Source organism: Aythya marila (genome assembly GCF_965140915.1).
Source record: "Aythya marila genome assembly, chromosome: 5".
NCBI classification, from domain to species: domain Eukaryota; kingdom Metazoa; phylum Chordata; class Aves; order Anseriformes; family Anatidae; genus Aythya; species Aythya marila.
In genome coordinates, this window is record NC_139046.1 from 46533281 (window position 1) to 46559638 (window position 26358).

Genomic DNA, 26358 nt, shown 5'->3' on the forward strand with positions numbered 1-26358 from the left:
GCTTACTTTCTGTCCTAGCTTAGCTTAGTATTTGCGTGGTGGTGTCTTCATTAAATTATTGTTAGAGCTGAAGATCACTGAACTGAATCAGTGGGAGTGGGTCTGATCCTTTGTGGAAGACTGTCATTAAAAAAAAAGGTGAGAGATGTTTGTAATCCTCATCCAGAAATGCAGTGCTCCTCTGTGTTTGTGTGACACTGCAAACAGCTGGCATGGCTGACTCTGGTACCTGAGCAAATCATTTGTGACCCTGTTCTGTGTTTTTCATTTTGAAAGTATATTATGTTAAGGTTTTACTATGTCTGCTTCAATCCCTGAGCCAGGAGTTGTGGGAATTCATACAAAAAAGGAAAAATGACTGTAGATTTTTAAGTAGTTTATGGTCAGCAGCCTGGACTGGCGAGAAGGCCCAAGACATACTCCACGTAGACAGATCTGTATTGTGCCACTTTAGCTGCTATGCACTGTTTTACCTTGCCTTGCACTGCTAAGTGGCAGAAGTATTTACAAAGTTCTCATTCATTTTCTCATTTTAGTAACTGAAAGAAACTGAAATGTACATGCTGTAGTTTACCATGTAAAATACAGGTAAACTATTGCAAGCTTCTTTCTTGTTAATTTCTAGATTGTGGATTTTTTAAAGAAGAAACATGATTTTGTAGACCTCGTTATTAAGCACATAGGGACCTCTGCTATCATGGACTTGTTGCTCAGGCTACTGACTTGCATAGAACCTCCACAGCCCAGGCAAGAAGTGTTAAATGTGAGTAAAACTTCTCAGATACCTTTGTTTGACTTGTGAACTGTCAAAAAGATGCTTTGTAACCTGTTTATACAATTTGTACCATTGTTCACCTCTGCCACCGCAGCAGGTGTTTTGGGAAGAGTTTTCTCTCGATAGTAAATAAATCTGTTTTTTTTTTTTAATGGTTCCTCAGAAATGCTAATTTTGCTTTTATCCTTTTTTTTTCTGATGTAATGTTAGTCCTTGTTTAGAAATATCAACAGTATGATTAATGGCAGCTTTCAAACTACTTCTTGTAAATCCTTTAACTCATTTAATTCATTCATTTGGTTAACATTCCTGCTGATGTCTACACTTTTACAGTGGCTAAATGAGGAGAGAATTATCCAGCGGCTGGTGGAAATTGTACATCCATCTCAAGATGAAGATGTAAGTATTGGTCTGCTCTTTTGGATACATCCGTGCAGCAGGTTGCTGTAAAATAGCATGTTAAAACTCTTAGCCTTACTGTTTTCTGCTTGCTTCTTTTTAATAACCTGATTTTGTTATTTAAGAGTGTGGAAGTCTGGGGTTGTGGAGAGCTGATTTCTTCCCTCTCCCACCCTTCCTTAGGATCTGCACAGTTTATCAGGTAATCCAAGTCTAGTGCAGACTAAGTATTGTTTGGAGATTCAGCTGTAATGCTTTGCCTTTTTAATAGTGAAAATCAATTGTCTCATGACTTGAGGTTTTTTTTTTGTCTTGCTAAGATTTAGATATGGCATAAAGCTATTGTCTAAAATGTCTCCTGTTAGGAGACTCTAGTCCAAGCTTCTTTAATGCAGCTTTTTAATGAAGAATTCTAGTCCAGCATGTTGTTAATCTATGCTTTATTTTTCTGTTCCAGAGACATTCAAATGCATCACAGTCACTCTGTGAAATTATTCGTCTAAGCAGAGACCAGATGTTACAAATACAAAACAGTTCAGAACCAGATCCACTGCTTGCAAGTCTAGAGAAGTAAGTTAGTTTGAATTTCTGACCTTTTCTCAGTTCATCAGAGCACTATTATTTAACTTCTGACCTTTGAAACTCTTTAGAGTTGCAAGCTTCCTTTTGCTCTTGACTTCTCTTGGCTAACTGTTATCTGTGCAATTTAAAATAGCTCAGCAAGTAAGTGGAGCCCACCTGGATGACTTCTTTGTTGGCTTCACTTAAGATTTCCTCATTCTAGTGTCTTGGTTCTGTCTGAGAAATGCTAAAATATTTCTTGCGCTGTCAAAGTTAGTTATCACACATGTAAACATGTGAAGGTTAGCTTGATACCGTGTAGAATACACATAAGGGACGTAGGCTTTGATCTCTCGTTTAAGTGAAGTTTGCTTCTACCAGAGATTTTTCTGTGTCACCTTCTTTGTTTTGCAGGTTCTAGGTTTAGGTTTACATGGCTGTATGATGTGCTGAGTCTTTTGATCTGAGAAAACTGACAACCAACAGTACCAAGAGGGATAGTTTTTTTTTTTTAAACAAAACAAAAAATAGATCAAGAGAGGGAGTAGGGAAATACGATTGGGGTAGTGATGTCATAGGGGAATTATTGTCCTAACAGCACCTGGTGGCTTGAAATAACAGACTTTATTTCATTATCCTGTTCTCTAATTTCACATGGGCAAACAGTAGCTAATTCTCTTAACAGCTGTATCCTAAAGAAGTGTTATGTCTGATGCCAATATTTTCTTTTCAGGCGAGAAATCATAGAGCAGCTGCTGTCAAATATTTTTCATAAAGAAAAAAATGAATCTGCAATAGTCAGTGCAATCCAAATATTACTGACCTTACTTGAGACAAGACGACAGACGTAAGTGTGTTTATTGCTTGTACTTATGGCTGCTTAATTTAACTAAGCTGTTGCTCAACAATAGTAAGTGAAGTGCCTTCCATGTAGTTATGACGGAACCATTTTAGTGGCCTTTTACAGGTGTAGTAGTAAAAGAGCAAGCTGTGTGATTGTTGTTACGAGCAGTGTTATTGCACTTCCTCTGGATGACTGGTCTTTCCACGGTGTTTTCCAAAACCTAGTTTAATTGCCACATGTCAGATAAGACTGATTTCATTTCATCATTTTTTTCCTGGACACAAGGAATAGAGTGCCTGTGTACAGTGTAGTGACTGGATATTCACTTTTTTTTTTTTTAATTTGGGATCTTCTTATAAGTTTGAGAAACTAGTGAACAGAGGCTTGATAGATGAGTGAAGCTCTTTCTCTGTCACAAAAGAAGGAATAGAACAGCCGTAAAGTTTAATCTCAATAGCTGAAAACCAAACTGGAGATTTTAAGCATGATAAACCTAAATATATTAGGCCTAGTGTTTGGAAGAATCTTGTTCTGCTGTTAGTTCACACTTGATTTATATTTGTAATCTCCTGGGTTTGCCCTCCTCTTAATTCTATTTTCATGCCTTTAGAACTGTGACACTAAGAATCATAGCTTTAGAGTTGTTCTAGAACTAGTTTGGATATTAATACTAGACTTTGCTTCTGTGTTTTAGATTTGAAGGCCATATAGAGATCTGTCCTCCAGGCATGAGCAATTCAACATATTCTGTCAATAAAAGTGTTTTAGAAGCCATAAAAGCACGACTTTCATCCTTCCATGAACTCCTACTTGAGCCTCCAAAAGTAAGTGAAATCTTTTGTTGCCAAATGAAATGAAGCAAGACCGTCAGTGTGTGCACATTTCCTCTGGACTTGCCCATAACCCAGAGTAGATCAGCTCTACTGCATGTACCATGCACTCCAGGCATGCTGAATTCTTCACGTTTTTTTAACTGACTTTTTTTATGGTAATCAACTTATTCATGTCATGTTGTTGCAAAAGATAAATATGACATGTTGAATGAATAGGGATTTCACCTATAATGCATTTATTTTTTTCCACGCAGTTGTTACCAGCAGAATTTCAGCTGAAACATAGTTCAGTTCAGGGTGCCCTAATGTGTAGGAGTAAAGGACCTGAGCGTCAGAGTGAAAATGATCAGAAGCTTAAAGTTCAGATAAGAGACAGGTTTGGTGGTGGTGGAAACAAGGTAGTGGTAAAGGCTGTTTTGGCCTAGAAAAGATGAGACCTTAAGCTTTCAAGTGCAGAAGAGACGAAAAATGCAAATAATCTTTCTTGTAACAAGATGTACATTAAAAGTAAGGTCATAAGATACTTAGCGTTCTCTGGTGATTGGAGTACTGAGCATTTGAATAAATCATTTAGTGAAGTTATTGACTACTTTTTTAAGCACTAGTTAAATGAGCATCTTATCCATGTTCTTAAATTTTGCCTTAGGTAATTGAACTGGCAGGTTGTCTGCCACTTTTGACACAAGGGTGGCACTGGTTAGGTACTGGATGCCAAAATGACATCCAGTATTGTGGAAGATAGTAGATTTCTAGGTGGTCTCTTGGTCCAAAAGTGCTTATGCTTTAATATAGGAAGAAAGACATTTACATAATGACTTTCCCTTGCTCCTTGCATATTTGTTGGTAGATTTTTAGCTCTTAAAGTAGTCAACACCAGATTTTCTGACTGGCTGATACTTAGGTGATAACAGGTCTCATCTGGCAGCCAGCTAAAATTTTGATGTAAAAACCACAGTGCTTATTTTAATACAAGGACCTATTAGTGCATGGAAAGAGATTCTTGCTGTTGGAAGTAACTCCTTCAGAGACTAAAGGTGGAGCTTCGGTGTGTTCTTCTAATGTTACACACAACTAAAGAAGTTTGTTTGAAATTGCTTTCAAGTATATGAAGCAATATGAAGTCAGAGCTGTTGAGGCATATAATGCATTTAGAGACTGTCTACCTAGTTGTTCTGCAAGTACTGTGGTAATGTAAACTGTAGCTGTGTACCTGGATTAACCACTGAGAAGTGTAAGTATTTCTTAATCCTTTTTAAGGTTGGATGGAATTCATCCACTTTGAACTCTTACAGCTACCGATCAGTTTTTAGTGCCATTGGTTCCGTGTGGCTGTCTTTCGTTGCCCCCTGTCTGTAGAATTAAAATAAACCATGGTGTTCAGAACTAAGTTGCTTTTTCAGTTCTTGCAAGATCTTGTTCAAAGACTGGTTGTGTACACTTTTAAAGAACTATTCTCTCATTGTGCATAGCAACAAGTTTTTTTGACAAAAAAAAATAATCTTTTTTTTTTTTTTTTTTTAGAAAAGTGTCATGAAGACAACCTGGGGTGTATTGGATCCACCTGTGGGGAACACACGTTTAAATGTGATTAGATTAATATCTAGCCTTTTACAGACAAATATGAGCAGTGTGAATCAGGAACTTATAGAGCTTAACAGCATAGGAGTTATACTGGTAAGAACTTTCTGCTGCCTTATCTTTGTGAAATGCTAATAAGATCTTATCTCTGTCAATGCAGATAACTTGTAATATATTTCCAACATAACTTTTCAGACTGTTTGTGTTCTGACTTCTAGTGCATTGTTTGAGAATTCCAGATACCTAATTTTACTGTTAAATTCATATGTCTGAAGCCAGTGTTTTCCTCTCATTGATTGAATTTTCTGCACCTTATACACGATTTTCTTGGAGTGGTTTTCTTAAGCTTATTTTTCATCTGTATGCTCAAGTTTTCAGCTGTGTTCAATGCTTCCCTACCTTTTTATCCTTTTCCTAAGATGTTCCCTCAAAACCTCTTTCTGTCTCTTAATATGTAGAACACTAAATGGGATCTTAGCATTGCCCTATAAAGGGACAGTTTATCCTGGTAGCTTGTATGCTTAAAAACTGTTTGAAAGCAAACTGTTGCACAGCAAACTCCTAGCCTGACATTTACACTTTGAGTACTTCCTAACTCAGGCTTCAACTGTAGCAGACATTCTAAGGTTGACCAAAATCTTCAAATGTTGGCATAATTTGACAAATACCTAGCAAGACACGCTGGAATTTATACTGTAGTTTTCAAATACAGTATGTGAACCTCTGCTTTTAAGCAGAGTTGCAAAACTAAAATAGCTTTTTCCGGTCAAAATTTTGTCTCTCAGCCTCAGTTTTGTCTTGTGTAAGATGTTAAGTATTCTCATACTTAACTGCATCTAGATTATCTGAGGTAGCTTTCTGTAATAGAAGAATAAAATTGGTAGATGATGTAAGGCATCTCACTAAGGTGAGGAGCACATTCCCAAAGGCTATTGTAGATACTGAAAGTCCTTGGTGAATTCAAAAAAGAAACTTAAGGACTAAGAAGGTCATAAATAGCATTTCTGACTTGGGAACTCTCAGGGCTGCAGCCAGCAGAAAGAATTAAGAGGGGAATATCATTGCAGCCTTGTCTTTATCTGGAAGTGCTTTATTGGTTGCTCCCAGGATAAATCTATTTGGGTTATTCTCATCCTGTATGATAGTCCTTATGTTCTGATAATAGCAAGCATGAGTATTAAAATTTGTGTAGGTCACACTTTATCATGTATGATGCTACTTACTGTAAAACTTGAAGAATTTGCTTGTGTTGCCATTCAAATTACTTGCTGGGGTAAGATTTAGTTCTGTTTGAAAGGACCCTGCTTTGAGTGAACCCTGTTGAATTTGTTTTTCAGGACATGTTCTTTAAGTATACGTGGAATAACTTTTTGCATACTCAAGTAGAAATCTGTATTGCGTTGATTCTTGCAAGTCCTCTTGAAAGCACAGAAAATGGCACAATTACAGATCAGGATTCCACTGGGGACAATCTTTTACTGAAACATGTAAGTTTTGTTTTCGGGAGGAGTTCGCTGAACGTTCCTCTCACCAAGGTATGGTAGCAGTTATTCTTTCATAAAGTAAGCTTGGGCTATATTTTATGTAGAATGAAGAATAAGACTCTTTTGGGTTTTCTTTACGTGTCAGTACAGGCTGTTAAACCCAGAAGTGCTGTGGAATGGATTCTTGCTGCTGTCAAAGTGAGCAAGTATGCAAGGTTGCAAGTACTTCCTCTTCTTGTTAAGAATTAAAATTGCTATTTCAGTAGTTGTACACTCATAAAATACAGCAGCTGCATTCAAAAGGAAGTTGTTGTAGTTGATGATTCAAAAAAATTGATATAGGTTCAACCTTCAGGTTTCTGTTTGGGATCTGTCAACTGCTTCTGAACTTTGAACCGTTTAATGAAAGTATCTATCCTAAACCTGAAATCAATTGTCTTATAAGACATCAGGATTTGTTAAAATCAACCCTGCAATGCGTAGTAGTGTTCCACTTAACATTACAGCTGTTAAGTATACTTTGTGTTTTTTCATAGCTCTTCCATAAGTGCCAGTTAATAGAACGAATACTTGAAGCATGGGAGACGAATGAGAAGAAACAGTGAGTAACTAGCGCTCTCATTTCCTGCAATTGTCTAAATAGAATTTGAGTTGCGATATGTATAATCAATTCAGAACTGAGCTGACCAAGAAATACTGACCAACGAATATTCTTGCGTTTGTCTTGTTTCATCTTAAGAACCTCTTCTCTGAAATATCCAGTATATGAAACACTTATCACAATACTGTTAGTGGTATTTGGAAGTACACTTTACTTGGTAATAAATTGAATAATTACATTCTAAACACATGTTAATATTGGGATTAAATCTTTCACACATACTGAGTCTTCCAGAGTTCTTCAGTTTCTCTTTTAGTAATGCCTGAAGTTCAGGTCATCTTTCTGGTATCACTTTAATACTTTTCCGTATCACCATTTCAGAATACAATCAAGTCTGTAATTCTTGCAGTGTATAAGGTTTTACAACTGTCTGTAGAGTTAAAACTTTATGGTATGTTTCTGTACTTGAAGATGGGTTAAGAGAATGGGGGAAAGAAGATATCTTTCTCTAGTAAGCAATTGAAAATTTTTAATAAACACATCAAAGCAAATCACATACTTGAGAGCAACGCACTTATGTAAAAGGCAGGACCTCAGCAGTGGAATTCCTCCTGAAAACGTGTGATTGTAAAAAGATGGAAGTTCCAAGCAGCTAACCCTGTCTGGAACTTCATATCAGGCAAAAAAAATCTTAGCCTTCACCTGAAAGGGTAAAGCATCTGTCTGAAGGTCTAGAAGCTAATTTTGTCTTCATCTTGATAATGCTTTATATTTTTTCCACATGCACAAATGTGAAAGCAGAAATAATTTGTTCAGATGCTCTGTACTTCCTTGGTAGTTATATGCCTGTCGGTCTTCTAGATTGGCTCAGTGTAATCTAGACATCTGTACCTTAAGTTCTCAAGTATTTTTGTGAAACTGTAGTTCTAGAATACTGCTCTTACATTTAGGAACTGGTAGGTTATAGGTCTTTCTTGTTTAACTTCCTGACCCTGGTAGAATGTTTTATAACAAAATATAGTAGCACAGTTGCTCAGAGTACAGGTATTTAAGTTCTTTTTCTTTCTTGCAGGGCTGAAGGAGGAAGACGGCATGGTTATATGGGTCATCTGACAAGGATAGCAAACTGTATTGTGCACAGTACAGATAAGGGCCCTAACAGTACGCTAGTCCAACAGCTTATTAAAGGTAATGTTAATACTCTTAAGCTTCTTGTTGTGTCTTCCATGATCAAATTTTTAGGAAATAATCAAACTTTAAAAACGAAAGGCAGTTTCTGGATAGAAAAAGAATATTTTGACATACTCTGTTTAAAATCAGTCATCCTTAAACATGTTTGTATTTTTCAAACTTTCCTGAATTGTTTCAGAGCTTTGAACTAAATGTAAAGAGATGCTGAACTGCTTAGTTTAGACTTTACAAGATGAACTAATACTTATGTCTTTAGGAGTGTGTGTTCTTCACATTATTTCTGATTGCTTTGTTTTTGTTTTTTTTTAAAGAGCACAAGAGAAGAACATTTAAAAATTAAGTGATGCTTTTGCTGTTGATTGTATTACATAGCTTTTTTGTTTCCTACTGTAGAGCTTCCAGAGGAGGTCAGAGAGCGATGGGAGACATTCTGCACAAGCTCTTTAGGAGAAACTAATAAAAGGAATACAGTGGACCTGGTAAGTTGTGCTGGATAAAGTTTGAAAATTGCTGCTGTTGGCTTGGGCCTCAATTTTTTGTCAGCAGCACAGGCAGTCTTGCCAAGTACTTTCCAAGTACAAATCCAAGAGGACAGGTATTGAGATAGCTCAGCAACTAGATGTATTTGACACTATGGGACTCCCATTCTTTAGTTTCCTTTTCAACTAAAGCCACATCATTAATGTTTTGTATGAGAATTTTGCTGTAGCTCAGTTTGTACAGTTCATCCCAGGCAATCACTACAAAGGAAGGTATTCTTAGAGCTTCAAGTTAGCTTGAAAGCTGCTGTCTCCTCTAAGAGTACGGACAAAAACATAACGAATTGATTTAATGGTAAAGTGCTACCTGCATTCCACTGTGTGTTACACTGCATACTTTTGTTTTGCATCTGTCTTAATGTTTCTTTTGCATGCAACAACAGTGATTACATGTTTGTTAAGAGCTAAATTTAAAGTGCGAAGAGGTTTTATGTAGTCATCTTGAATGTACAGTTTAAGAGTAACCACCATATCTTAGTTTGAACTTTTAAAAGCTTATTTTTAGCTGCAGTGATTGTGAGATGGTGGAATTCAGGATCCTGAGGGTTGGGAGGAAGGTGAAAAGTTGGGTAGTACTTAAGGACTAGGTAGGAGAATATGTATCCTTTAAGCCTAAAAACATTGTACAAGACAAATTATCCATGGTTGCCTTAAGAACCACTGTGTTGTTCCTTTCTCTTAAGGAAAATCCCCCTTAGGGATATTCACAGGAAATTAAACCAAAAATACTATATGCTAAATTTAATTATTTGCATAAAGTGCCTGTGCTGCTTTGGTAGTACAACGTGTTAGAAAATTACTAGTCAGAACAGTGAGGAGCTTGTTTTCTCACCTAAAGTTGCTGAAATTTGCAGAAGTCATTTCTACACCCCTTCCCTGGCATAATTATGCAGTTTATTCATTAGGGCGGTGTAATGCTAGTTTTTTCTTTAAGGTTTATGCTTAAACTACAGCATCTGTCAGAAAACAAGAAAAATAACTCGTGTTTTGGACCTTATGTCCTGTTGGTTCCCAAAGAGAGTTTGAGGAAGAAGCTGGAGTCCCGAGCTTGTTACTGTTACAACAGCAATGGCAGGACTTCTACCGCAGATTAGATAGTTAATAAGAAGCAGCTAAAACTATATAAAAACATTTTATTTGGTTCCCTACCCCAAGGTGCAATTGTAGAAGGAGTAATTATATAATGTTCTCAGACAGCATGCCTGCGGGGGGTATCCAGGGCAGCTCAAGCTGTATAGAATACCATGTAATTACACTCAAATGTGCAGACTTTACGAGAATATTTTTGTAAATACACTGAGCGATAATCTTCAGCAGACTTGGTCTGTCATTTGGTACAATGGTTCTTCTCCAGGCAGAATAAGCCCAGAGGTCATTTGGTGCATTACTATTCTTCCCACTTACTGACAACCCTAATGTTAAATTTACTCTGGCAAGTTTCCTTTGGAAATTCACTAATTCACTGATAAAATTCACTAATAAGTCAGGGCACTTCTAGACTGCAAATTGTATTGCAGGGCTGTATAAAATAAAATGTGCCAAATTGTGTGGCTTTTAAATAAGTGTTATACTAACAGAGGAAAAGGCATAAAAGTACAGTATACCTCAGGAAAGTGTTCTTCATTTGTCTATTGCATGTGTGTCCTTACTGTGGCATTGTACTAGGATATTTGTGGGAGCATAGAAAGGTGTCTGTCTTATGTGAAGCCTTGCATTTTCTCTGTTTAACTCGTCCTTTTGTGTAGCCTGGTCTCTTGTTCAAAAACAAAATTTTTAAAAAAGAAAAAGTTCGCTTGATAATTTGAATCACGAAGTTCTAGAGGTGTAAGAATAATGCAGTATAGCATTGTCCAGAGTAAATTGTCATCTATGGATTTGCTTTATACCAGTGGTCTTCCATAGAATATGTCTAAGGGGTCAGCTGTAACTACTGTTACTTTACCTAGTTGCTGTTCCAATTAAAATTACTTCTGGTGTGCTGTTCTGATAGAAAATAACTTATTCCAAGAACATGCTCAGCCACACTGCTACCTAAGGAACAAACTATTCCCACTGGTTCTATGTCAGATCACCAAAATTATCTATTTTTAATAGTAATATTTAAAACAGCTGTTATGGCAACAATTCCAGGTTCGCTTCTGCAAATAAATACTTATTATGAAATTTTGAAGGTGCCTTTTTGATAAACTTTTTTTTTTTCAAATACTGCAGATATCTACGTTTTCCTTTAAATTTTCTATGTTCTCTATTTTGGAAAGGAAGATCTGTGTATAATCCATTATTTTGGTGACTACCAATATACTTGTTCAATGTGACTTGTGGTAAAAAGAGAAAATGCAAATATTTTAAATAACCGTCCGTTGTAGTACTGGATTTTTATATGTTTAATCATTCTGAAGTACAGAAAAGCTTTGTCTTTTTTTGGTGTCTAACACATACAGGTTAATGCTACTGAAATATTTTAGGTACTCTTCTATGTGGTATAGCAGTTGAGAAAACTGCAAATAACTCAGTTTCTTGTTTAGATATGAAACTGAAGATTCAGGAATGCAGAACAAATGTATTTGAGTTTCTCATGTAATAAGTAAATGACTGAATTATTTTGTGTAGGTTACTACCTGCCACATTCATTCTTCCAGTGATGATGAAATTGACTTTAAAGAAACTGGCTTCTCACAGGATTCATCTTTGCAGCAGGTGAGTTGAAATCTTTTAACAGTGTAGTGTTCTTCTCTTAAAAAAAAAAAAAAAAAATGTGTGTATATATATATCTTTAGTGGAACTCATATTTTTATCACAACCAAATACAAATCTAGAAAGTTTAAACTAACTTAGATACATGTGCACGCACACAACTATTTTACCAAAATTGGAGGTGTGGCTTTTAACATAAGGCACAGCATCTCAGTGTGCTTTTCATTTTTTTTTATTTGATCATGCTCTGAATGCAGAATTCTGCTCATTATACCGAAGACACTTCATATGTTAGCTGTCTGGCTGAGCTGGGCATGGTTTGCGACTTTTCTTACTAGATGCAGCAGTTTGATATGTGATGGCTTCTGTTTTCTCGAAAATACAAATTGCTTTGAAACCAAATGTGGGTTTATGTTTGGTCTTGATAATCAAAGCTTTAAAAATGTTGACCCTTACTTTGGGGAAAGGAGGAAGACTGGCTATTCATTGTTACATGTTTTTAGTTTATGGCAAAATATCACACCGTCTAGTCACAACATAAATAACTTTATATACCCATTGCTATGTGGCAACTGTACATAGCTAAATGTTCCTGAACTAAATTTCTAATCAACTCGATCACTTATTTGCAGTTCAGTATGTGATTTTGACAGCTCATTTGTGAGTGTTTCAAAGATAATTATTTATCATTTGGTTTAACAAAAGAAATCTGAAAATGTGTAAGGAAGTTTCAGATCCACCAGTCTGAAAGCTTAAGGTAAAGCTATGTCCACCTTGAAGTTTTAATGCTTTCATAGTGTACTAATTGATACAGTGTTTAATATGGTGATGTTTGGAGTATTTTTGGGATGAGTGATTAGAGAGAACATAATGAATATTATTATAGATTCCCCTATACAAAGTATATTACCTGACTGGGTTATTAACCAAAATCTTATTTATCTTTCAGCTCATACTAACAGCTAAGTAGTACCTAGTCTAAGTCTGGCTTTGGTATTTCATGCATCTTTATAGTTTTCCTATAAGTACTTGCTTATCCAAGTTTGTTTTGGGAGTGGTGGCTCAAGTTTTCAGAATCTAATACATTTTTATCAAGTCCACTGATCTTGTGTATGTAAGGTGCACCTGAATACCAACACGATAGGTTGGATGCTGTCTGTAGCAGCTCTAGTGAGAAAGTAAGATCTTCAAATAACCCTGTGCTTTTTATGCACCCCCTTAATGATCCGGGTAGTTACTCTGCAAAAATTAAAATGGTCCTGTGCTGTTGTCTTTCAAGTTTTTCACCATTTTCTTAATCTATTTTTCAAAGCTAAGTGAAATATACTTTTTTAGAGTTGTCTTGCGAAGAAAGCAAGGTACTAGACAAGACAAATCACTGATGGGAAATGCATTGAAATTACTTAAAGCATTCTCCAGCTGCACAAATTCATTAATAAAGGTAACTGGCTCTACAGCTAGACTGCTCTAAATGGGCCAGTATTTCAAGGAGGAGACAGGAGGTACCCATTAGGAAATAGGTAAAGGATGAAAATACTAAGAAACCAATTTACTTTTTTTTGTCAAATACAAGTTTTGTCTGGTCAAATTAATTTTTGTCTTTAAAAAATCATTCTGTCACCCAGTCCTGGAAGGGAAGGTTTCTTGTGCCACTAATATTTCATGTGCTGTCCTTCTGTGGCACTAGAAACTTTTCCTTAAGAAAACGTTGTTCTGCCCTGCACCAGTTAGTACCACTTTGTCTCTCTGAATATATATTAGACTCCAGGACAGAACTGTCTTTTCTCAGACTACCATTTTGTAATTACATTTTATATACTGTCATAGACAATTTCTGTGTAGTGATTTTACACAGGTTTCATAATTCTGATGCCATGAACCTTGTGTCTTAATTTTCTGTTTATCCTGGTGACTGGTATTAGTGGCTGCACCTTGTGTAAGGAAGAACAGGTCAGTTTAGCTTTTCTTCACACAGGGGAAATTCACTGCCTTTCACTTGCATTCACTTTTAACATCCAGAATAGTGAAAATACTTTACAGGAAGAAGAGCTCAGTAACAAATATATATATATTAAAAAAAAAAAAAAAAAGAGTAATGGTTTTACTGGGACATAGTAAAACAGTAATTGGTGGTTTTCCTATATCAATTCTGATATACTGATTGTGTTGGTATGAAATCCTGAAGTTCTGAAAAGCCATCTCAGATATTACAATTTAAGATCAAAATATAAAGGAGTTCCTGCTTTGGCCTAGCTTAGCACAGTAACCCTACTAGTGCCTGCCTGAGGGTTTCTCACACTCACTGACAGCCCTGCTGGAGTCTTGCTTTTTATCTCATCCTTCTATGTTCTCTCTTTTTTCCTCCAGTTTTCATAATGTTTTAATCAAAACCTGTTGTGCTTTTTTAAATATTCTCTTGTTTTCTTTCCATATTCATTTTATTTTGCTTTACCACCTTCTTCATAAGTTTTACCTATATGTTGTGTCTCCTTAGCTACCTGGGCAAGGAAATAGGGGAGCTGATGTGACAGCCATATTTCCTAGAATATCTTAGCCTTGGCTGAATTGCACATAGAAATAACACTATTGAAAGTTCCTAGAGAATGAGTGCTAATTTAGTTCATAGTCCTGAGAAATAAAGAACAACAATTATGGTTTTGGATAGAAGGAAATGCCCATTTATACCTGTCTGCTGGCAGTTGATGCTGGCATCCTTTTAAAAACAAAACAACAACAAAAACAGAACCCACAGTTGTGACACTGCACTGGAATGTTCAATAACTTATTTTCTGTACTCTCCAATTTCTTCTGGATGTTGAAGAGACTGCTAGTGGGTATGCTTGAGTGATACTTCCCCTGATAAGCACAGGTCATGTTTATCATGTAGTTAAGTATCTATATTTAATGTACTTTTCTGTACTTTTTTTTTTTTGCTGCTTATAACTTAATGTTAATATTAACAAAGTCAGTTTTTTCTTTGACTTGGTACATGGTGCTGTTCCCCTGTATCTTAGGGGTTCATCTGGAAAGGCACTAGTTAGCACATGGTTAAATGAGAGATTTAATTTTCTTATCGAGAGCTGCTATTAGACTGGCTTTCAATTCAGTAAATGTAAGATTTGTAGTCAGTGTTACTATTTAAAACTTAAAGGTTGAGACATCCTTTTCCTGTCCCTTATGTTTAGATTAGAGAGACTTTTATTTCTTTGGAGCAAAATGGGCAAATAGGATTTAGAGTATTATTAGAATCATTATATCACTGTCGTTGGTCCTGGGGTTGCCAGGCCTTTTCTGATTATCAGATGCAACAAATGACGTCCAATTTTATTGACCAGTTTGGCTTCAACGATGAGAAGTTTGCTGATCAAGATGACATCGGCAAGTGAGTATATTGTTATATTGGCTTTGATTATAGTCTCTGGAGCCTCCCTTTTTTAGTGTATTTGGCTGTGGCTCTGGTGATGACAAATGCCAGCCTTGATTGATGTGATGCAGTTGCCAGTCAGTCCTGTCTTGTACCAATTGTGTGTGTTGATAGAGTGCTCTTAGAAAACCTCCCTGAATGGTTTACATCAGAAGGTAACAGCTAATTTTTTACTTCTAATGTTCTGACTGTGCCAGCATGAAAACACAGTGCTTGGGAATAAATGATAGCTCTGCTTTTAAAAGCCATATCTATCCAAGGACTTGGCATTGTTTGGGACACTTGCACTTGGAGGTACAAAGTCAGTCATTCACATCTCTGAGTTGGCGTAGCAGAGCAGATGAGTAGCTATTCTTTTGACTATGTTCTTTTCTGTAGGGAACAGTAAAAAAGCACGTCATGAATATACCTTTGTTTTTAAGGGTGAAGCAGTTAAGACATGAGAGCATGTCTTGGTCAGGTTTTAAAAATAACAAAAGCAAGAAAAAAAAAACACAAGAACAAACAAACAAAAAAAGACAAACTGCTCTGTTTCTTCAGTTCAAAGTAAATTGATGCCATAATAGGAAAGGGTAAGAATGGGAGTTCTTAATGAAAGAAGACTTGATCCTGATTTAATTAAAATTAATGGGTTGGGATGCAAAAACATTCAGATAAAAGAGAGTAAAAACATTACTTGAAGACTGTTTCTAGAAGGGTTTAAAAAAAATAAAATTAAGATCTTCTGTAAGACATGTTTACTATCTGATGGTTAACCAAAACTTGCACACACCTTCCAAGATGCATAGCTGCTTTTTTACACCACGTAATCTGGCAGTATAGATGAAGTTATGATAGGTGAGAAAACAGCTCAGGATATTGTTTAACTTGGCTAGAAGCAAGTGAATTTTGGCAAGAATGGGAGTTGGATTTCCTTTGTAGTGTATGATCTTGGTGGAAAGAAGATGACTTAAGTAAGCAGATCTCTTGAGATATGCAGTAGGTAGTGAGTTGAATTCAACTGTAGGTGAACTGCTTTTTACTTTTAAATTCATGCCTCTTGTGTAAGAATCAATTGCAGTTTAAAATACCTGTTTTCTGGTAACCCCTGTGGTGGGTGGGGGTAAGTCCCGTGGTAATGCAGTTGCAATTAAAATTTGTTCATTTAGATCACTTTTATCTCACTCCCTGCTTGGTGAGGATTAGAGGAAGACAGTAATGCATGCGCTGCCAAGTTCAGTGCTATATGTGACCAGAGAAAGAATATATTAACTCTTCTGAAAGTCTGGTAGTATCTTTCTACTCTTTCTCTGTTTGTTCTTGCTCCCCCCAGGGATTTGGTTTGCCTAATGCTATTTTTGGTCTAAGAAACCTCTGTAATTTGTTTGGTGAAACTGCTGAATGGCCCAGTGCATGAAGAAGTGCAAAGCCTTACTACTTAATGTTAAGTTTTGGGGAAAAAAAAAAAAAAGACTTTGATTTAGCGATTGGTTTAAAAAAAGAAATTCATTTTTTTTCTGTAGGAAAAAGGTTGATATTGCAATTTTTCACTTGGTTCTTCCTTTTGAGAAGGTCCGTCTGTATGTAGAACAGCTAAATTGATTATCAGATGTAACAACTACTAACACAGATCTTTGCAGGATCTAAAGACACATCATGGTAGACCATAGATTAGGCATTCATGAGGCCTGCTTTTTTTTCTAGTGCATAGAAGTCCAGTGTTTGAGATTTGTGTATACCACTTCAGTTACGCCAGCTTAGGCTAGTTGCGTCCACACAGCTCATTAGGGAGTAGGCATCTCTTATTTTTTTAAAAATATTTCACAACTAGAAAAATCATGTGAATACCAGGCTTCCTTAATGCAGAATTTGACTGTTCCGTTTCATGTTGGTAATTAGTGTGTCTTTAATCTCAGGTTTCTCATTTTCCTAGTAATATAAATGAAGACTTCTGAAAACAATGCCTTCATGTTGTTATGTCTTTTCTTGGTTTATTTCATACATGTGTTGTATTTTTTTTGCAGTGTTTCTTTTGATCGGGTCTCAGACATCAACTTTACCCTCAATACAAACGAAAGTGTAAGTGTACGTTCCTGTATTCACAGAACAATTACTGTTTCAAACTTGTGTGACTGCAAAGTTTTGATGGTGGTTATATGTCATCCTTTATGATGTATAATTGTTGGAAAGTAACTACCCTACCTTATTCCTGCATTGTGTGGATTTTCGAGCTGAAGAACTTTTTTGCTTCTCCTTGTGGTTGATACTAAGCAGAAGTGCTTCTAATGTGTATGTCTGGGTTCAAGAACAAGCTTGGGTCTAATTTGTGCACTTGTTTTATGGATAGAAGCTATTTCAGACTTCCAATGAGGTTGTGTTTAGAGACTGTTATTATAGATATTTGTTAGTTGAGATGAAATGAACATCACTATGGAAAATGAAACTGGAGTATTTGGTCGTCCAGCTATCCAGAAAGGTCTTTGACGTCATCCCTACATGCCATTCTGAAATGTGATGGATCCTCCCAGCAATTCCTGGATGATAGTGTACTCTCAGTATGCTAGTAGTTGAGTAAAACAAGCTCCACTTTATACTTTCTTGACAAGCTTTATGTTGAGATATTCTGGTTTTAGTTTTTTTTTTTCAAAATCACATATTTCCAAAATGTTGACTAACAGAAGTAGAATGATTAATCATAAATACAGATTTTATCTTTTCCCTATATGTAGGGCAATATAGCATTGTTTGAGGCATGCTGTAAGGAGAGGATACAGCAGTTTGATGATGGTGGCTCTGATGAAGAAGACATCTGGGAAGAAAAACATATTGCATTTACGCCAGAGTCCCAGAGGCGTTCCAGGTAGGAAATGTGTTTTTCATCCAAGTAGCACTATAGCGAGCCCTCGTTACTGAGCATGTCTTCTGGTTCAGGTTGACTATTGACACAGGCTGTCCAGCATAACTAGCCATTTCCATTTGGGGGGAGAAATTAGTAGAGGGATAGCAGTAGTGTCTCTTTCAGCCTTAACTTGCAGAAGATGGTAGTAGGTGTCCTGTTTACTCAGCTCTTCCTGCACCTCACCTTTTGTAGCTTGTTTCATTTTGCTTGTTCTTCTCCTATTCTCTGTCAGCCTGTTAGCCATTCTTGCTGTGGGCAAGGCAGTCCAGCTCCACAACTACATCGACATTGCTGTCCTCCCTACGGTAGTATTGGGGTCAGACTATCTAGCTCCATTGTTATGGTTGCCCTTAATTGTACTGCGGCTGTGGACAAAGCTGTAGGTAGCTACATTGAAGGGAAGGAGCTGGTCCCCAAAACTCTTGGGGATGCATCGTCTTCCTTAATGTCTTCTGGATTTTGTCCCAGGATAGTCTTGGCTTCTTTGACCTTCCATAGTGGCCTTGAGAATGTGTGTGGCTAATACCTTCTGTACATGATAAGTTATATTGTATGTTGGTTACGTTCTATTACTGCTTTCCTGTTAATGTTGGTTGTGCTCGCCAAGGAAGGGAGACATACCCATACAGTTCAAAACCATTATGTAAGGCAACAGACTGGAAAATACTTGGATTGGTTGTTAGATTTCCAAATAAACCAAGTTATGTTGTATTGGTCTTTTAAAGAGTTTTATATTTCAGTGATTCCACTTAGTGTGCAGAGATGAATGGTCTGATTCCTTATCTTCCTTTTCCTGCCTTCCTTTCCTTTTGAGTGGCAGGAGTTTTTACTTGCAAATGGAGGAAAAAAGCCCTCTTTACACGATCAAGTGGAAAAACCTTAAACCTTGTTTTTTGTGGGAGAAATGAGGGGCATGCCAACAGCTAATAAATTATACCTCCATTAATCTATCAGCAGTGATAGCTGTTGTAATTCTCTCTAGCTTCAAACTCTCCAGTATTTCATTGTGCCAAGCGTCTAATCCTAAACATGGAATGTAAACTCTCTCTTTGTATTTTAAGTTCGGGCAGTACAGACAGTGAAGAAAGTACTGACTCCGAAGAAGAGGATGGAACAAAACAAGATTTGTTTGAATCGCATACCAATACAGAGGACAAAATGGAAGTAGACTTAAATGAACGTATGTAGCTTTTCTCCCAACTATTTGAGTTACAGGAAAGTGTTACATCTAGAACTGTTACTTTGTAAGAGTTTTCCTCTTTTATTTTTTATTCTAATGATCTTAGTCATCTTTCTCACTGTAAAGACTGCTTTAATAGAGCATGCAAGTATTTGAAATTTGAATTCCTTACAAGTCTTGAGTCAAATTACTCTAGTCTCTCTAAAATTCATGTGTATATTCTTCAAGAGGAAAAAATGAGGAATCAAAAAGGGAAGAATGAAACTGAATTTACACATCTTGAAAGCCTGCAAAACTGATAGGTTATTAATCTCCAAACATAAAATATGATTCTTTCTATTACAAGTCTTTCAGACCGACATTTCATCTAACAACGGTCTAAAAGGCATCCTACAGAAGTCAAGTTAACTTAGTTTGGTCTGGTTTCATATGTGAATAATCTTGTTTAATCTTGCGTCAGTAAACTCTTATGTGGAAAACTGTTGTAATTGGCTTAAGAGTTTTCACATTCAAGGCACGGTAGACTAAATTGGCTTTACTTAAAATGGCAACATCTGTAGGTAAAAGCCCTGTGTTTATCTAGACTGTAAGGAATTAAAAATTAAAATAGAAGGAAAAGTTAAGGGTTTTCTTTTCTTTTGTCAGATTGGTGTCGTTGGCATCTGTGTGTCAAACAAGTTTTGATCCATGTGGGTCTCCTCCCATATCTGCCTGGGTTGGAATTTCTAATTGCTAGTCAGAGCTTCCTTTTCAGCCTGTTTTTTTGTATGTAAGTGTTAATGAAGAAAATGTTTCCCTTGGGTAGGTGAAGTATTTTGAATTGACCTATCCTAAGTTAGATGCTTCTAAGTCCCAGTTGCTCCAAAACGTAATATCCCAATTAATATTTTAAAGTTGTAAAAGGTTTTAAGCTTTTCTGAAACTTAGCAGTGCTGCTAGTGCATGAGAAATTAGAGATTGTCCATGAAGTTGTCTTGCTCATTTTCTATGTTGAGGAAAATGTGCATAGGAAACTGAAAAAGGGATGAAAACTCTTAAGATTTTTTTAAGTATAGAAATTAGTGTTGAAAATAATGAATGTTCTCATTAGGTTAAGGAATAAAGTGGAACAACACTTGTGATTAAATATAATTTGTGTTCTTCAGATAAGTGCCATTGATTTTTAGCTGAATACTGTGAGTTACTGTTTGTAAAATTCTGCCTTAATAGCAGAATTTCCCTTTTAGGGAATTCATTCAGTTTTTACTTATATAGAGAATTCTTTTGCATGTGCTTTGAAGTCTAGTTAAGAGTTTTGCTGCTCTTTTGGGAATGTGCCTATAGAGAATCAATGTGTTAGACATGTGTACATTCGTGTTCTTTAAATCTATTCCTAATGACCTTGCTGATGGCTTTTCTAGCGCCAAATTGGTCAGCTAACTTCGATGTACCCATGGAGACTGCACATGGCACCAATCTGGATTCTGTTGGGTCTGATGTGTGGAGTACGGAAGAACCCATGCCAGCAAAAGAAACTGGCTGGGCTTCTTTTTCAGAGTTCACGTCCTCTTTGAGGTAAGAATATTAGTGATACAGGGCAAGTGGGCAAGCTCTTCGTTACTAAATGTACCAGCAGCTGCTGTTTGGCATCATTAAAATGTATGTCTCTAACCAGGGCTATGTTGGTTGGCTTTTGGTGGAATACAGGGTGCATAGTGTTCAAAGATTACTGTGTGTTTAGGGTAGTATGGTGTTACTTGACTATACAAAGATATAGGCTTTTATAGGATGAGTGGATCCCTAAAGTTTCCCTTGAATATTGGTCACTGACCAGAATTGCGCTGTGACTTTTTTTAGTATAGGCTGAAGCCATGGAAGGGATGTAACTGTTGAATGTGAAGGCTGTAAAACATCTGTGATGGTTCTGTTTTGTCAATGGTATAATATAGATAATTGGTTCATCACTGGTGCAGTTCTACACTATTTTGGCATTACCTGACATACACTTTACTCTTTTGGATTAAACACTGCATTAAGAATAACTGAGGTCCTCTGTGTAGGAATCTAATAATCCCTATAGAGGTAAATTTTGAGCTGCCAAAATACTACCAGTCAAGAACTGATTTCTTCTCCAATCAGAAAACCTTTTCTGTCTGTCTTGCTCCTCGCTTCTGTCTGGGCCTTAAACAGCTCTGACATAAAACTTACAATTTTTTCATCATAAAGCAGTGAATTGTTTCATGTTTGAGGCAGGTAAATTGATAACAGGATTATAGGGTTTAGAAAACGAAGTCCTGAAGTTGCCACAAGTAGTGGATAGAAAAGACACTATTCTGTAAGTGGTGGGAAGTATTTCAAGTGGTCACAACTTGTCCTTTGAGTTAATCCAGAATGGAAAAACTCATAGCTATGCTGTATGTGCCATTAAGCAAACAAATTAGAGTAAAATACTTCTGTTGTTGACATTTAAGGACTGTGTTGGCAGTATCAGCAGAGAACTCTTTTATATCATCCAGGTTGCAAAGAGTGTGTTTAAAAAGTAGTTTAAAATGTTGGAAATACTACAAGGATCCAGCAGTCTTATTTGTCTGTGGCATCTCCATTTCAAATAAAAATAACAGTACTGCCAAACATAACCTCAGTCAGCTCAATTCGGGTGGATTTTGCATTAATTAACTTGTTTAGTGTGCCTTAGCCTTGCTTAGTTTCATTCAGCTGTTCAGTTATGTTTATAAAGCTTTTTAATTTGTATTTGAAGCTCAAAAGATTCCTTAAGAAGCAATTCTCCTGTGGAAATGGAAACAAATGCAGAGCCAATGGATCCCTTGAGTGCAAATGCAACTGGTCTTGCAACACAGCTAGAGAGTAAGTACTGTACATTCAGAAATGCAAGCAGATTGATTTTGATATTTTTAACTAAGAAAGATCTCCCTGAACTTAGGTATCTAGAGACCTCTCATCTGGCTCTGCTGCTCTGCCAGGCAATTAAAATAACTTGACAAAAGTTCTGAACTTCTTTTTTTTCCTATTTAAAACAGGAACCAGTGTTACTTTTGTCTCAAAAAAAAAAAAAAAAAAAAAAAGGTGTGCATATCATGAACAATGAAGCTAAATGTTTTCTGTTAGAGAAGTTTTATATGTGGCAACACTTAACTGAGCTGATGCCCAAGAAAAGTGGTAGCTTCTAGTCTCTTCCTATGTGGCAATAGGCCAGTAGCCTTGGTGTTCAGATTTCTCCTTCTTGCTCTTTGCTTTCCAAGCTGTCTTCTCTGTATATATGCACACACTTCTATTTATGTGAATTAATTAAAGGTTAAACCCATGTTAATTAGTTTTCCATGTATCTTATTAGCAAACAGAACAAGAAGTGCAGATGGGAAGTCCAGGAAGATTGGGCTTCCCAAAGGCTTGTCTGTACTTCAGAATTTGTTGGCAAATTTGTACAGTATGGACTGGTGCAATGAATCTGACTGTACGAAAAAAAGTATAAAAATCCTACCACAGGCTTGTTCAAGCAAACATCTTGCAGTAATCCTTGTTGATGTAAATCACTAACTGGCTTGCAAAACGAAAGCTGTAATTATGGAATATGACTTCTTCCTTAATCTGTAAAAAAAAAAAAAAAAAAAAAAAAAAAAAAGTTTATGCTCTACATATGCGTATAATGGGGATTGTAGAAAGATGATTCTTAAGGATTCAAGAAATGCTCAAAACTGGGGAAAAACATTCTGTTTGTTTTGGCTTGTGTGTGTGCTCATGAAATAGAAATGTAACATGTCATATACTAAAGTACTTAGTTTTATTCTAGCCCCAGGAAGTGTTGCTATGGAGGCCAGCTCAGATGGAGAGGACGATGTAGAAAACACAGACAAGGTAACTGAAACAGTAATGAACGGCAGCATGAAGGAGACACTGAGCCTTACTGTAGATGCTAAAACTGAAACGGCTGTTTTCAAAAGGTGAGGATGTACTACTTTTTGTCTTTCCACCCATTTTACAAGTGCTGTTGATAGAACACTCATCAAAAAGAGTTAAAGTGATAATTCCTAAGGCCTTAACTCTAAACCTTTTTTCAAATGTAATTGTTTTGAAACTTTACTTTCAATCAGTTATTAGAACGTAGGATCAAGCTTTAATTTTCACTGGAAGATTATTAGTGGAAGATTGGCTCTATTTTTGATCCTGATGAACATTACTGCACAATTTTAATGCACATTTTAATGTACTTCTAAGCTACAGCCTTTTAAACTTCGCATGGAACTTCTGGATTGGAATTCAGTGTCTTATGCAGGTGGTTGGAGGAGAGAGATTGAAGGCCAGCCAGGCACTGCCCTTGAGAGTAACTCATTGGGAATTAGAAACTTCAGGTTTATTTTTAGTATGGAGGAAGGAGCATTTTTGACTGCACAACACTTATGAAATCAAATGGCAGTTAGAGAAATTGAACCAAAGCAGTTAGAAGAGGAATGTGACTCTGGAGTTACATAGCATGAAACCTTAGTGACTTTCTGACTTAGTAAACGATGTATGTATTCTCCAGTTTATTCTTTGTGTTTTTGTTTTTTTTTTTGGGAATGCTTTTTATGGTCTACACTTCTGTTGTTCCAGTGTAGTGGATCAGTTATTCATGGTGCTTTTACACATAAGCTGCTTTAATTCTGTAATTTCTGGTACTAGTGCAAAAAAACCAAAGTTAATATAAGGTGGAAGCATATCATGGCAGTTGCTGCCTCTCATCATAGAATTACCTGCTTTTGGTATGGAATAAGGACTTGTATCTTTGTAGTTAAAAGGACACAGAGGTGGTAAAGGAGGGAAAATGAATCTATGATCTTGATTTGGGACGGGAAGGGGAAGTTAAGTGTAAAAGGAGGTTGAAGGAGTGAGGTCTTTAATGTGGAGACTGTTTAGTTCTGATGCAGAGGTGTCACCTCATACTGATCCAGATATCATACGGCTTTCCTTAAATTAACTTTTAAATAGGCCTAGACAGCAAATAACTTAGTATTTCTTGGGGGGGGGGGGGGGGGAAGGGGATCTAAAACACTACATAAATCTAAATTAAGAAAGGATTTCAACAGTGAGTGGAGGCCACACTGTCCTGCATACCTGGCAAGGTGGATACAGAACTTAAGTCTGAGAGTACAAATCTCTTCTAGTAGAAAATACATAGTTGTGAGGTCAGTGTTGAGGAGAAGGGAACCATTGTAAGGACAGTAGCTGACTTGTTGAAAGCTGCAAAGGGCAAATGTTTTTTGAATTTTCTCACTCTTCCTGTTGAACTAGTAGGAGACAATGAGAGCAGAGACAACCCCTTAAAAAAAAAAAAAGGTTCTGGTGGTGGTGACAAGTATTTTTGAACAAATACAGACTTTAAAGGTAAAAGATAATAAAGCAGATAAAGATAAAGCAGATGGGAAACCTGTTGCTTGGAGAGCTGTATTTTTACAGTCTGCAGGTATAAGGAGACATGGGGGGAAGGAACAAGAATTCATTGAAAGAGAGAGGATCCATTGAAAGGAAAACTGAATAGGAATCAGTAGAAGATAGTGTCTTTAAAAATGTTCCCAACTTCTTAAATAGATTCACTGCTACAGATGAAGATGGATGTTTGTGTCTACTGTAGAGCTACCTTATATCCATCTCTTGCAGTTGTATGGTCAACTTTTCATGTTAATGTGCTAATAGTGTGAATGAGACAGAAAAAGGTGGGATAGTGTTGCATAAAAACTCTGGTTTAGTGGCAAAACACGAGTATTTGTTTCCTAGTGCTAGAGTACTGTTTTTTTTTTTTCACTGAATTATGTTCATTTTCATGTCTGAGAAGAAGCTGATGAAATAGAGCAGTGGTCCTATGTGGCATAACACGTAACATCGTACGTCACTGTATAGTCATTAGGTAGTTCATTAATACAGACATTGATGAGTTAGTGATTCTGCTGACTTGTTTCATGGGCAAACTATCAATGCCAGTTTCTAAGGGAATCTTGAATTTTTTTTATACTTTCTTCTTTCTATTTTTGCATACTTCTGGCTTCAGAGTGTTGAAATCCTATCGGTATGTATAGTAAAGGATTGTAACTGTGATTGCTACCACTTCAGGCTTCACACACATTCCTTATTTCCTTTCTGATCATATTTGTAATCATTGTATTTCCTGCCTTCTTATCCAGTCGATTTCCAATGGTTTTAAACACCAGTGCATTATTAGGTGTTTGTGAAGTCCAGAATCATGTTTGATCTTCATGTTTCAGTCATAATTTAAAATCCATTTGCATGTGAAATACGAACCCTTTTCCCAATTTTCTACTGTTGCCTGAAATTTTTTGTAAGTAAACTTAAAAATTAAATATCTTGTTTCCTTTTACTTAGTGAGGAAGGAAAATTGTCTACCTCGCAGGATGCTTCATGTAAATATGTGGTAGAGGAGAATGCAGAGGTTGTGGAAGAAGCTACTTCAGCTTTGCAGCCCACTAACAGCAGTCCAGAACAGAGGTAACTGCACTCAGAGATATTTTCAATCACATAAGTAGCAGCTTGTATATTTTTATAATAGGACTGATCTAAAGAGACCACCGAATTCCTGTTAGTTATCAGCTCTGAGTTTACTTCAATCTAAACATGTGCTTGCATCTGTTTGTAAGATTCTTACAAGCTATACTGTCTGTCCTTACTCTGACTCTTGAGTTGAAACCTATTTGCCTTTCAGGGTATTGTAAATATTCCTTCTGTTTTGCGATATGTATCGATTCATTGTACTAATTTGATACAAAAACTGGAAAAAAGGGGGGGGAATAAGTTTGTCCTGAAAAGGTACAAAAGTATGCTTCAAAATTCGAAAACTGTTCCATTTTTGATTCTGTATTTTATACTGCAGGACAGCTGGGGGCAGTCTATCAGTGCAGCTACGTGGAAAGGAAATGCTGCCTTAAGTCATGCTTGTTTGGTTGTGATCTAGTCAAATAATTGCTTCTATTTTTGAATCAATTTCTGTTTGCACCCGTGTCTTTATCAGGCATTGAACTGAATACTTGTAGATTTGGAGATAACTTTTCAAAGTATGTAAATAATTTGTTTCAAATAAAGTTCTCTGGAAATACAGAGCAGCCTGGATTGCTCAGCATATGTACTGGAGGAAAGAAGTGATGACATTTTTCTTGACTAATAGTGCATGCAGTCTCACAGAATAGTCATTCAAGAGACAATTCTGAGGTGACAACTGTCAAACAGAGAAAGCTCTTGCATAAACTTTTGTATTAGATCATCAGGTAGGACTGCTTTCTCCAAAAAAAGGCATCTGAAGATGTTTCTCCTGTTCCTTTTCCTGTTGAAATACTTGTTCTGGTGTGGTTTTTCGCCTTACAAGTTACAGTGGTATGAAACATAACTCAAATATTA

At 36.5% G+C, this 26358-nt stretch overlaps 1 protein-coding gene across 10 annotated transcripts in view; it reads left to right on the forward strand.

The window, feature by feature from the left end:
* The window catches only part of PPP6R3 (protein phosphatase 6 regulatory subunit 3), a 58462-nt gene that overhangs the window by 26979 nt on the left and 5125 nt on the right, over positions 1-26358 (forward strand). For 9 of the 10 annotated variants that reach the window (XM_082760718.1, XM_082760716.1, XM_082760722.1 and 6 more), the window contains 19 exons: positions 626-763; positions 1109-1174; positions 1632-1744; positions 2469-2582; positions 3274-3403; positions 4934-5086; positions 6328-6477; positions 7011-7075; positions 8148-8263; positions 8660-8745; positions 11416-11502; positions 14784-14881; positions 16927-16981; positions 17632-17762; positions 18863-18981; positions 20382-20535; positions 21719-21825; positions 22769-22919; positions 25333-25455. In XM_082760718.1, coding sequence (XP_082616844.1) covers positions 626-763; positions 1109-1174; positions 1632-1744; positions 2469-2582; positions 3274-3403; positions 4934-5086; positions 6328-6477; positions 7011-7075; positions 8148-8263; positions 8660-8745; positions 11416-11502; positions 14784-14881; positions 16927-16981; positions 17632-17762; positions 18863-18981; positions 20382-20535; positions 21719-21825; positions 22769-22919; positions 25333-25455 — 2156 coding nt within the window. The remainder of the gene's footprint in view (positions 1-625; positions 764-1108; positions 1175-1631; positions 1745-2468; positions 2583-3273; positions 3404-4933; positions 5087-6327; positions 6478-7010; positions 7076-8147; positions 8264-8659; positions 8746-11415; positions 11503-14783; positions 14882-16926; positions 16982-17631; positions 17763-18862; positions 18982-20381; positions 20536-21718; positions 21826-22768; positions 22920-25332; positions 25456-26358) is intronic. The other variant, XM_082760717.1, reaches the window with a different exon arrangement.